Source organism: Scyliorhinus canicula, chromosome 11 (genome assembly GCF_902713615.1).
Source record: "Scyliorhinus canicula chromosome 11, sScyCan1.1, whole genome shotgun sequence".
Lineage (NCBI taxonomy): Eukaryota > Metazoa > Chordata > Chondrichthyes > Carcharhiniformes > Scyliorhinidae > Scyliorhinus > Scyliorhinus canicula.
Window position 1 is genome coordinate 20941459 of NC_052156.1, and position 13274 is coordinate 20954732.

Genomic DNA, 13274 nt, shown 5'->3' on the forward strand with positions numbered 1-13274 from the left:
AACTAAGTTCCTGGCATGTAATGTCCTTGTTTAGTTTGTGTTCCAACTTAAATGTGGGTTAGTTGTAAATGGCTGACAACATCCATATATGGTTAAATCCTTCAAATTATTAATAGAGTATTTGTTGAACTAATACCAAATGACATGATCCAGTACTGTTGGGTCACTTGAATCAAATTCTAGTTTGGCACATCAGTTGAGTCTTACTTAAGGTTACCCCTCCATTAAAGTCGTGAGGTGAATGCATTGCCATTCAGCAATGCAAGTATTCTTGACTGAAGATTTTTAATGTGTTGGGAAGAACCTAAAGTGCTGCATGTAACTGATGCAGAAATGGGAAGTGTTTTTTCTTTTCTCACACTATACTTTTACCTTGCAGATGGGTAAAGGCTCATTCAAGTATGCCTGGGTGCTAGATAAACTTAAGGCAGAGAGAGAGCGTGGTATAACTATTGATATTTCCCTGTGGAAGTTTGAAACTGCCAAGTACTACATCACTATCATTGATGCACCTGGGCACAGGGACTTCATAAAGAATATGATCACTGGGACCTCCCAGGTATGCTTTAAAACCAGAAAAATCAAATGTTTGTTAATATGAGAATAGTGGATCTTTGGACTTGTATCTGCACACTTGCAGAGAAAGGGTTTGAGGGGCAAAATAAATCAAATTGTTCTGCATCGCAAGCCTAAGTTTTTTTTTAAGAGTTTAATCTAATGACCATTTAAAAAAATATATTTAGTGTACCCAATTAATATTTTCCAATTAAGGGGCAATTTAACAAGGCCGCTCCACCTACCCGGCACATCTTTGGGTTGTGGGGGCGAAACCTGTGCAAACTCCACATGGACAGTGACCCAGAGCCGGGATTGAACCTGGGACCGCAGCGCCGTGAGGCACAATGCTAACCACTGCGCCACCGTGCTGCCCATAATCTAATGACAATTAACCTGTTAATTCAGTCGCCCTTTCATCCACCACACATTCTGCGAAACTATGCCAATTTACAAAGGCCCTGGCCTCTAAAGATACTGGTTCCCCACTCCTTTACAACCTTAGCCCTCTTCTTGGGCTCAGTGTCACACTCTGTATAACCTCCCCATCCTTCAACTGCACTAGTTTATTACTTAAGAATTTGATGACTAAATGTGAGCAAGTCCCTTTTCTGCCATAAGACCAAAGGACCAGAAGTAAGCCATTCAGCCCATCAAGTCTGCTCTCAATGCGATCATGACTGATATGATGATCCTAAATTCTTTCCTGCCTTATCCCCATAACCTTGATTTCCTTACTATTTCAAAAATTCTCTGCCTTGAACATAACAACCCAGCCTCTACAGCTCTCTGCAGTCGGAAATTTTCCCTCTGTTTTAGGAGATTAGAGACTGTCCCACAAGATGAAATTACCCCTATGCATCTACCTGTCAAGCCCACTGAGAATCCTATGTCTCTGGTTGCCTCTAGGACTAACCTACTCCACCTCCATGTAAGAAAATCCTGACATACCTGGAATCTAACCTGGTGAACCTTCTCTGTAAATCTTTCATTGGATTGATGGACCACACCTGGAGTATTAACTAGTGTATTGTACAGTTTTAGCAGGACTTTCCTATTTCTATGTTCCATGCCCTTTGAAATAAAAAAATAAATTGCCTGCTGAACTTGCATGTTTGCTTTTGTGACCACAAGGACCCCCAAATCCATGCGGCAGTCTTTCTGCCACTCTTTCTTTCAAGCAAAGTCCATAAGTTCACATTTTCCTACATTATATTCTGCCTTCAACATTGAGTTTGTAGATCTGTAATACTATAAGCAGAAGTTCCATGCTCCAGCCTACAAAGGACAAATTATACTATTGCTACCACCTTATGCTAATATAGGTATGGCATTATCATGGATGTCGTGTATGAATGTGAACCCTTCCAAGACCCGAGCGCACAATGGTGTAGCCAATGGCCAAATGCCTGTTTATCATGATGAGTAATATTGTCTAACAGAATTAAATCTCTTTTCAGGCTGACTGTGCAGTGCTGGTTGTGGCTGCTGGTGTTGGTGAATTTGAGGCTGGCATTTCAAAGAATGGGCAGACCAGGGAACATGCACTCCTGGCTTTCACCCTGGGAGTCAAGCAGCTCATTGTTGGCGTTAACAAGATGGACTCCACGGAGCCCAACTTCAGCAACAAGAGATATGAAGAAATTGTGAAAGAAGTGAGCACCTATATCAAGAAAATTGGCTACAATCCTGCTGGGGTGGCCTTTGTACCAATTTCAGGATGGCATGGGGACAACATGCTAGAACCCAGCAAAAAAGTAAGTGGACATTCACTTTTGCCTCTTGTGTATGTTTTTTATTTGGAGAAACAATCCCAGCCATACAATATTGTCTAATACTTGCAACTCAAAGTGGCCATTCTGCCTAATGGGTTTGTGTTGAGTATAACCAATCCCTTCCTTCTAGTTATCTAATTAGTAACTGTCTGTTTGCTGAGCAATAGATTTGATGCAAATTTTTTTAATGAAATTTTATCATGGATTGGTAATCCCCTCAACTGTACAGTCTTGTAGCTCATTTTAATTGCAACATGCCTTTGTGTTACTTAGCTACCATTGTTTTTTAATAGTTGTGAAATGGAATCTATTGGTTCTGCTGTCATGAATGTTAAAGAAATGGTAAGCCGATGGTTTAAATGTCTGATGCTATGATTTAAGGTGTTGTAACCGTGAGGTAATTCTTTGTGTTCTGCTAATAGATTTGACAGCTTTTACTTGTTCAGTGGGCTAATGGAATATTGTTTGGTTTGGAGGTCCTAGAGATGTAGATAATTTGGTCCTGGCTAAACTAGTCATCGGAAATTTGAGGGAAGAAACTAAAGAATGCCTTGTGCTTTGGGTATGGATATTGTGGGGTGGGGGTGAAATGATGGCATCATTCCTGGTGACTTGGCCATTGCACTTGGGTAGGGCTGGCTGGCATGAGTTGGGGTTGATTAAGAAACGTTGCAGCATGACTGATCTGGGGTTAGATTGTTACAGAATCTCTACAGTACAGACCTCCTACCTAACCTTTTTGACAAAGGGTCAATTTATCATGGCCAATCCACCTAACCTGCACATCGTTTGGACTGTGAAGGAAACAAAGTACCCAGAGGAAACCCATGCAGACACTGATGACAAACTCCAGTCTGTCATCCTGGAGCTGTGAGCCAGCAGTGCTAGCCATCTGCCATAGTGAGATTTGAACCTGAGGCCCCAGAGCTTTACCCTGCGTCCCTCTAGTCCAGTGACCATACCACTGCCATCACCTGTCCAGTTAGCTAGCTGTATCCCCATCACCCTCTTGGCAAAATAACCCTTGCAAGAATTACTTAACCAAAGATATTTAGCTCCATTAGCTTTAACAACTTCTTGGTAGTGTTCAGGTTGCATTCTCGCCAAGAATATCATTTTGCTGTACCTGAACTTGGTTTTAATTGGGTCTTTCATCAGTACAAGTGCTGTATCTAATAACTAACTACTGTTATTACAGATGCCTTGGTTCAAAGGCTGGAAAATGGATCGCAAGGAAGGTAATGCAACTGGCATCACCTTACTGGAAGCTCTAGATGCTATTCTTCCTCCAACACGTCCCACAAACAAGCCCCTTCGCCTCCCCCTGCAAGATGTCTACAAGATTGGAGGTGAGTTCAAGTTCATTTTATCTTTAACATCCAGTCAATGTATTTCAAAAATTTGGAATTTTAACTTTCTACCACAATCTATGCAGGGATTGGTACTGTGCCAGTGGGCAGAGTAGAGACGGGAATCCTGAAGGCTGGCATGGTGGTGACCTTTGCTCCTGTTAACCTGTCTACTGAAGTGAAATCTGTAGAGATGCACCATGAGGCTCTAGTAGAAGCAGTGCCTGGGGACAACGTTGGGTTCAATGTTAAGAATGTGTCAATAAAAGATATTCGGCGTGGGAATGTGACTGGAGACAGTAAGAATGACCCTCCTTTGGAATCTGGCAGTTTCACAGCCCAGGTGAGCAAACTGCATGATTTGGTCTTGTCATCTACCATGTTGGTAATTAATGGCAACTTGTGTCTCTTAACATATAAATAGGAACTGGAGTAGACCATGCTCAAGCATTCAAAATACCTATAGGTTGATCATTAAAATAAATGGAGATGCAGAAGGCCAAGGAACAAAGTCTGAGTTGATGTTGGAAGTGGGGCACCTATTGTTCAAATAGTTAAAAGATTATCCTGCAGTAATGAGCTAGATTAATATTTATCCCTTCCAATTTTTGGCTTGTAACTTGTACATGCACTGCATGACGTTAAAATATAAATCCACCTTTAGCAAGTACAAGAAATGGCACGATTGAATCTTGCATCTTAGCTTGGACTTGATCCCTTTCTAAATAAATGCTTGCAACTGGTGGCGTTCTGTGCTTTAATTATTGGCTGTTGGTTTTCAGGTGATCATTCTGAATCACCCTGGACAGATCAATGCTGGCTACTCTCCTGTACTGGATTGCCATACTGCCCACATTGCCTGCAAATTCTCTGAACTGTTGCAGAAGATTGACCGTCGATCCGGTAAGAAACTGGAGGACAACCCAAAGAGTTTGAAATCCGGAGATGCTGGCATTATTGTGATGATTCCAGGGAAGCCTATGTGTGTGGAAACCTTCTCTACTTATCCTCCCCTTGGTGAGTGACTTTTAAAATTCCAAATGTACACAAACAGGTTGCACAATTTCCCCCCCCTTTTTTAAATCTTACCCCCCCCCAACCCTGTGGTGATCAGTTCCTCCAAATGGCCTCCCCTGCACTTCAAAGCCCTTTTCTGACCACCTCACCCCCTCAAAGTGAACTTTATCTTCCAGCCAGAGAAAGTCTTACAAGTCTGTCAGGCCACCACCCCAGTGGCATATCTGACCTCGCCCATCTGTTCCCCCTGGAAGAACCCACTCCTGAGTGTACCCTGTGCAACACTTATCAAGTTCCAGTTTCCACAGGAGGTTTACTCACTGCATTGCAACTCACTGGAGTAACCATCCTATCTTCCTTCCACTGCGTTATCCTTACCACCAATCCCTTGCCCTGGTCTCCCAACCACCCACATGTCCCCAATCCTGACATAACCCCAAGTCACCAGGGAGCAGCAGTTGCTTCAATAGTGTACTTACTCCATAGTTGGGGGGGAATGGCTGCAACTCCTTTCGTGTGAAATCTCACTTCTCCTTGGCAACTCAAACCCTCTGCAGCTCATCCAGTCCAGCAGGCCTCTCCCGCTGTGAACATATCTCTAACACACTCTAGCCTCTTTGCCCTGCCCCCCCTCTCCGCGCCCCCAGTTTAAAACATGCATTCTCACACAGGTGGCTTCAAAATATCTTGACCAAATTGAAATACCTTCAATTACTTTATCCCAATCGTCAACTCTAGTGGGTCCTCACCCCCCCTTTTTTTTTTCAGGATCAACAAGATCAATGCCTGTGATGTTGCTGATAACTCCCCAGTGTCCACTGCCTCACTTGAACATCCCCATGTGGGGGAGGGGGGTGAACTCAAACTCCACCGGAAAGCTGCCGATCCCTGGGACCTTCCTCCTCCCTCCTCTTCTCTCTTCCCCCCCCCCCCCCACACCCTGCTCCTCCAGTGCCTGTCTCATTCTTTCTCCACCCCCCCCAGCTCAGAACTCAAAACCTGTCATGAAACAGCCCCACCTCTCCAACCAGCTCAGCTTTGCACAACCTCTCATAAGAATGCCTTGATCACCTCCATTATCTTTTCCTGCTGTCTCCCCTTCCTGCAAATATCCTTCAATGCTGTCTTGACACCAACTAATGGGTCAACCTATGACACTGCTTTGTCCCACACCTGCCCATCACCTTGCCTGTATCAACCAAACTAACCTGCAACATCTTCCATTCTGTCAACAACTCCTTCGTGGGGACTGCCAAGTATCTTCTATCTACCTCCATTACCTGGTCTAATAGCTGCTGCCAACACCTCACCATTCTGATTACGCTTCACATAGTTCGTAAACCCCACACTCCTTCTTCTCTCAAACACATTTTCCAGAAGTTCTGAATCCAACCTTCACCCCGGTCTTTGCACCTGTCCTGAACTTACCTCCAACTAAGTGTTGCACAAGATCACTATACTACCCCTACCATCCCTATCAGCACTGACTGGCCACAAAAACATCACTCCTAGAGTAGACCTACATGGCTGGCACAATGGTTAGCCCTATTTACTGACTGCTCCAGGGACAGGGTTCACTTCTGGCCTTCAGTGACTGTGTGTAGGTGGAGTTTCCCTGTCTGTGGGTTTCCTCCAGGTGCCTGGTTTCTGCCCACACCAAAGATGTGCAGGTTAGGTGGATTGGCCATGCTAAATTGCCCCTTGCGGGGTAGGGTGGAAGGGTGCTCTCTATGCTCGTGTGGACTCTAATGGGCTCTGTTGTAGGAATACTCCTGGGGTCCTGAACTTCCACAGATTCTACCCCCCCCCCCCCCCCCCCCCCCAATTCTTTCCATAAACCCTCAGCTCTGCCATCATCCCATTGACTTGGGGCTTGACCTGTCTAACTTTGGCTCCATAACACCAATACAATCCCCTCCTGTAATTGGTGGAAAATCTGGAATTGCCCCCAGTAACCTCTTTACAAGCCCAGCATCTTCCCAATTAGATGTGTACACATTGACTAACACTAATTAGTGTTCTCTCCTGCAACCTACTCTCTATCCCAAACCCTGCCGCTCAGATCTTGCACACTCTCACACCCTCTCTATGCAAACTCCCACACCCTCCCCATGCAAACTCTACCTTCACCTGTGCAACAGGCCCCCAAACCCTGCCGCTCAGATCTCTCACTCCCACGCCCTCCCCATGCAAACTCTACCTTCACCTGTGCAACAGGCCCCCAAACCCTGCCGCTCAGATCTCTCACTCCCACGCCCTCCCCATGCAAACTCTACCTTAGCCTGTGCAACAGGCCCCCAAACCCTGCTGCTCAGATCTCGCACACTCCCACACCCTCTCCATGCAAACTCTACCTTAGCCTGTGCAACAGGCCCCCAATCAGTTTTTTAAAAAAATCAACACTAAGAGCCCCATAGAAGACACCCCTTACATGGAAAAAACCAAAACCAAAAAGGGGGTGAGCAATCACCCCCTGCCTTCCCTACAAACTTACAACTCAGACTTGCAACCCAGAACAGCAGAAAACCCAACTTTCATGGAATTATCCCATACTACCTCTCTGCTCTCCCACAGCTTATGACTAAGTCATTCACGTCCACTGGCGTCCCACAATATTCCCAACATTCATTTTTCTGGCCAGGTACAACACTGCCACTGCTTTGGCCTTGTTGAACTGTGCACTCCTTTTTAGCCTGCTTCCATGTCCTGGTAAATCTGGATTCAATTGCCCTCATCCAGATTCATTGCACTCTGGCCCACCTCAAGATTGTGTCCAAAAGCATGTGCATCCACACAATCACTGCCTGCAGTGGCTCCTCTGCTTCTGCCTCGAGGAACTATGGACCCAGACCCCATCTGGGGCCTTGTCCACCAACCTGGCCAACATACTCTAAACATTTGTAGTGCTTGTTCCCTCCACTCCCTCTGGTGGACCTGCAATGGTCTGGACCTGTTCTCCTCCACCTTCAACTGCATAAATCTCCATCTCCAAGACACAAATCTGGGCACTCCAGTTGTACATTTTCCACCTCCTAGACTGTTGCCCCCTGCACTTCGAGGCACTTTCCACCTGATCCCGAGTATGTGAGGTGCCACTGCCCCCTTAACTGCCCTCGTCTAGTCATTTGGCATCTCCTGGCTGAAATAAATTCCTTTTTGAAGCTCATCAGTTGCTCCATCTGAGGTATCCAACCCTTCCCCCTCTGCCATTTTCACAATTAGTGCTGTGCCGCAAGTCTCCTCCAAGTCATTAGCCAGGATCTGCACTGTCTGCTAGCCAGTGAACATGCCAATCCAGGGGAGACCTTCTTCCCTTACACTCTACTCTTCTGCCAAATCTACCCATGACACTGGAAAGAGCCAAAACCAATACCTTTGAGCCGGAGCTGCCCTGTGTGCGACCAGAAGTCCACTTTTTTAAAAATTTCTTCCTTTTCCATCCCCATGAGCCCAACTTAGCTGGCAACAATTGTTTGTTTTATTTATAGACTGGTTACAGCACAGATCATGTCAGTGTTGCTCCTCCTAAAGGGGCTATTCGCCTGCCATCACGCCCCTGCTTTCTCCCCAGAGCCTTGCAAATTATTCATTTTCAGATAATCCAATCCCTGATTGGGGAAAAACCTCCATGTTGGCTTGTGTCCCTGAACACTCATTGCTGCTTAAGCACCTTTCTACCATGGCCTTCCATTTCACTTGTACAAAGGGAAGGGGTGTTCATTTTGGAACTTTGTTGCAGGTCGTTTTGCTGTGCGGGACATGAGACAGACGGTGGCTGTTGGAGTAATCAAGGCAGTGGATAAGAAAACAGCTGGGACCAGTAAAGTGACCAAGTCTGCTGCCAAGGCTATGAAAAAATGAACCCAAATTTAATGTATCAAAACTAGTTGTGCAATAAAGTCTCCAACTCTGTACTAGTTAAACTAGCTTGAATTTGTTATTTGACTCTTTGTCTCTTAACCTGGGGTGGCGGATATCTCTTTAAACTAGAAACCTGATGGACTAACATCATTTTCTTGATCATCCCTTAACAAAGATCTACTTTGTTTGCTGTAGTGCTTCCTTATTTGTACTGGCCTGGAATTTAATGCTTTACCTTGTAATTTAAATCAAGGTTCATTATAGTAAAACTTTACTTTTGACATTACAGGTATACCTGTCTTGGACTATTTTCTTGCATTTGGCACCTTCGAGTACATGTTCCTGTTCCAGGTTTAATTGGTTAATGTAGCCCTCCACTGGTTAATGTAGCCCTCCATTAAGAACACTGCTAGCTATCATAAGCTAGCAAATAAATGTAATTTTACTATCTGAGCAGATTTCAAATATTTTACCGTGCCACTTATGAGGTGACTTTACAAAGTGGCTGGTGGAATGAAAGAACTGGCTTGCTCATGTGTAGTTTTGTACATTGGTAGATAACTTGGGTAAATTGTCCAACCCTCCCTCCTAGATACTGATGTAAAATGCAAAGGTTTTAGGAGCCAGATACTTAAGTGGAATATGAAACGCTTTTTACTTTATTTAAAAAAAAAAAAGTTGATTACATTCCAAGATGACATTTACATTTCTACAAATTTCAAGCATTTAAGTCGTATCCTCATTTTGTTAAGATCAAGATCAACAAAAATAATTTTAAGTTGAAGCAAGCTGCTGAAGGATGGGTTGCACTAGAATATGGCTGAGGACTAGTACATATTGGAGCTCAAACATGTGAAGTGGGAGCAGAGTAGGTTACTTAACCCTGCTTTACCGTTCCTATCACAATCAATCATTCCATTTTAGTTGTGCAACTAACACTTTTGGGCAGTGAAAGCTGAGCATTTAAAGTTCCAAAGCCTCAATTCCTTCTCTGATAGATCCGTAGTTGTAGATTCTCCCACATGTTCACCCTGTCGGAATCTGGGTCTTGTTTCAATCGAGTTGACTACCTAACCACCTTTCTTCAGACTACCATTCTTCAGATTACCTATTAATTCTAGCTGTTTAGACTGGTAAACCTCTGAACTGCTAATGCATTTTCTTCTTTTGTTAAGAAGAACATTACTGGACACTAACAGTCTCCAGTGCCCTGTACAAGTAAAACCTCCCCTTGTAATCCATTTCCCTTGAAATAATGACTTGCTGTACCTGCATACTAGCCTTTCACGAGTCATGCACCAAGCCATCCCTTTGATAACCATGCCATTGGTCACTTCATCCAAGTCACATCCTGGCAACAAGAAATGCCAATGTTTCCTGTTGACAAGCCAAGCTTCTATTCATGCCACTGTTGCCTCTTTCTGCAGTAACCTTTGGTACCTTTATCAAATGCCTTCTTGAAATCAGGGCATCCACTGCCCATGTGACTGCTTCAAGGAATTCCAATGAGGTGATTTCCTTTTTTTTACAAAATCATGGTGCTGATTACCTTTTTCAAGTACCTGCTCTAAATTTTTTAAATTTAAATTAGCTTTTGACATGCTCGGCTGGCTGGTCTGTAGTTTCCTGCTCTGCCTTCCAACTTTTTAAATAAAGGGAGTTAAATTTGCTATTTTCCAATATAATGAACCCCTGGCCTCCTCCCAAAAATCTAGAATTTGGGAAAATTGATACCAATGCGTAAGCGCTCTCAGTAACCACTTTCAATATCTGAGGATGAAGTCCATCAGTCCTGGGGATTTGGCAGCCTGCAACACCAACAATCTGCTCAATATCACTTCCCAGGTGCTTGTAAGGGAGTTCCTCCTTCCCTTCCATTTCCTGATTTTATAGTTGCTCCTGGGATGTTACTTGTATCCTCTATAATGAAGACTGATGCAAACTATTATCTCCCTACTTTCATGGGAACATAGAAATTAGGAGCGGAAGTAGGCAATTCGGCCCTTTTGAACCTGCTCTACCAATCTTTTCCCAGTCTCCTATACCTGTTCCCCATATCTCTTTAACCCTGCCCTGGTGTTCTGGGCACGAGATTCCTCCATTTTGTAGCTTCCAGCAGTGCTGGTATGAATTCCAGGGCCTCTGGTGAACAACCCATAAATAAAAAGCTAAAAAACTGGAACAAAGCAGCATAAAGATGATTACTTGAGGTGTGGGTTATTAAGTGTGCCGATGCAAATCAAGATTCAAAGTTTATGCGCAGGGTCGCGCTGGCAAATGAAGTTTAAAACCCTCAACTTCAAAGACATTTGAAAACTAAGCAAGGTGAATTCAAGGACAAACCTCTTCATTTTGTTCAACGGCTGCAGTGAGATCTTAAATCATCAGCTAAAGTCATTGTTTTCATTAGAAAGATGGAGGTTGAGGGGCGACCTGATAGAGGTCTAAAAGATTGAGGGGCATGGATAGAGTGGATGGGCAGGGACTCTTTCCAAGGATGGAAGGGTCAGTTACCAGGGGGCATAAGTTTAAGATCCATGGGGCAAAGTTTAGAGGAGATATGCAAGGCAGGTTTTGTAGGCAGAGGGTGGTGAGTGCCTGGAACATGCTGCCAGGGGAGGTTGTGGAAGCAGATACATTAATGGCATTCGAAAGGAAGCTTGACAAACACGTGGATAGGATGGATTATAGAGGGATAGGGCACAAGGAAGTGCTGAGGGCTTTGGCAAAGGTTGGTATCATGACCGGTACAGGCTTGGAGGGCTGAAGGGCCTGTTCCTGTGCTGTTTTGTTCTTTGTTCATTATCAGAAATGTAACATTGAATAACAAACCAAGTGAGACCGTGAGGACCAAGCAGGCTCACCTTCAAATTAAAGATAAATGAAAATGGTGGGTCACGAAGGTTGGCTGCATGGGTCACTAAGGTCGGTTAGTGTGGGTCACGAAGGATGCCCGGTTGGTAAGAATGGGTCCACGGCAAAAAAGTTTGAAAAATACTGCTTTAAACGCACAAGCTGGCTGCGGCAAAACACAGACTCCGCTCTGGACCCAAGTGTGTATCTGTGGATTTCTCCTCCGACTCCCTCCAGATCGCCTTTGTACTGTGAGCCACCTTGTCTCACTGAACCGTGGCTTTCACATGAGTGATTTCAAATTCCACATTCAAAAAGATTCACTGCAAATATTTGCTTAAACAATGCTTTCTCTCCACTGCGCCCATCAAGAATTATAGGTTTTATATCTTCTGTCTTCAGGATTCTTTGTGTTCACAGTTGGCTTAACTATCGATTCCCAGACTCTTAAGATGGCACCAAAATTTTGATTTACTTCTGAAGTCTGCTTTCTCACTTTAAATCTGGTTACTGAAGCTGTCTCTTTAACTCAGCCATCTTTTCAGCTCTGCCTATCTTTACTATACAGTTCTGTGTTCTAGTACCATTAATTGGCTGCTTTTCTTTTTGTAATTACTACATTTTTGAAAGTGACTCATTTGACTGCCAAGCATTTTTGGCTATCCTGCAAACACGCCGGTCACTTGTCTTGTCTGCACAATGGCACTCCTGAGACTCCGTACTTAGTCCACAATGATGCTTCAGTTCAATACCGTGTGCTACACAGGGTGAGGCAAATGGTCATATCGAAGTATCTTGCTTTCCTCATCCCAGGTAGGGTATGAACATGCTCGATGGCTCTTGTTTTATCATTTACCTTGGATATATTGCTAAATAGGTTGCACAATAAAGTTTGCTCATCCTTCCATTTTAATGAAGCCTGTGGTTCTGAGCCACTGAGATTAAGTGATTTGCCTATCCAGTTCCTTGAGCCAGTTTCCAATGGAACAGTGGGGATTGCACTGTAAATGGCCTCCGCACCCTTTTAGCAGGAGAGCGGGATGGGGGGAGGGGGGTGCGTTGGATTGTTAGGGGAATAGACTCGTTGGATAGTGGGCAAAAATAATACCGGATGATATGCAGTCATGGTTTTATTTTATGGTCAAATAATCCACTACTATCCATCAAATGTGCAGATTATTTTCATTCTGTGGCATCTGGCATCATCACTGGCAAGGCCAGCATTCATTGACCATCCCTAATTGCCCTTGAACTGAGTGGCTTGTGCGGCCATTTCAGAGGCCATTTTAAAAAAGGGCCAACCATATTGCCGTGGATCTGAAGTCACATGTAGGCCAGACCAGTAGATTTCCTTCCCTGAAGGGCATTAATGAACCACATAATATGGCAATCGACAATGGTTTCAAGGTCATCATTTGACTTTTAATCCCAGATTTATATTGAATTCAAATTCCACCATCTGCCGTGGTGGGTTTAAAACCCAGGGCCTTATCCCGGGTCTCTGGATTATTAGTCCAGAGACAGTACCAGTGCGCCACCAGCCCCCTATGAATGGCTGCTTGGGAAAAGATACCAAAAGCCAAAATCACCTTTCCTTTGGAGGAATGGAGAAAGACAATTGGAGAGAATGTTAACACCCACTGCATCTTCCTTACTGTAGGGAGCATCCTTGCTGCAATTCTCCCACTGCCAAGGATGGAACCCTAGAGCAGCATTTGGCAGCATCTTCAACTACCGCGGGCAAACCAATATCAGCAAGTGCGACACAAAGTAGATGCAATCTGGAATTAATTTGCCGCAGTTTAACGTACTCTCCCGATAGGAATTCAGTCTGAAACAGTACATGAGCTGCAGCAAGAACTTG

The 13274-nt window shown here is 44.3% G+C and overlaps 1 protein-coding gene across 1 annotated transcript in view; it reads left to right on the plus strand.

The window, feature by feature from the left end:
- LOC119973892 (elongation factor 1-alpha, oocyte form-like) overlaps positions 1–8843 on the plus strand; it is a 32424-nt gene extending 23581 nt beyond the window's left edge. Inside the window, exons 3-8 of the mRNA XM_038812475.1 lie at positions 380–559; positions 2016–2312; positions 3529–3679; positions 3766–4022; positions 4462–4696; positions 8436–8843. Coding sequence (XP_038668403.1) covers positions 380–559; positions 2016–2312; positions 3529–3679; positions 3766–4022; positions 4462–4696; positions 8436–8557 — 1242 coding nt within the window. The 3' untranslated portion in view covers positions 8558–8843. The remainder of the gene's footprint in view (positions 1–379; positions 560–2015; positions 2313–3528; positions 3680–3765; positions 4023–4461; positions 4697–8435) is intronic.
- The last annotated feature ends 4431 nt before the right edge of the window (positions 8844–13274 follow it).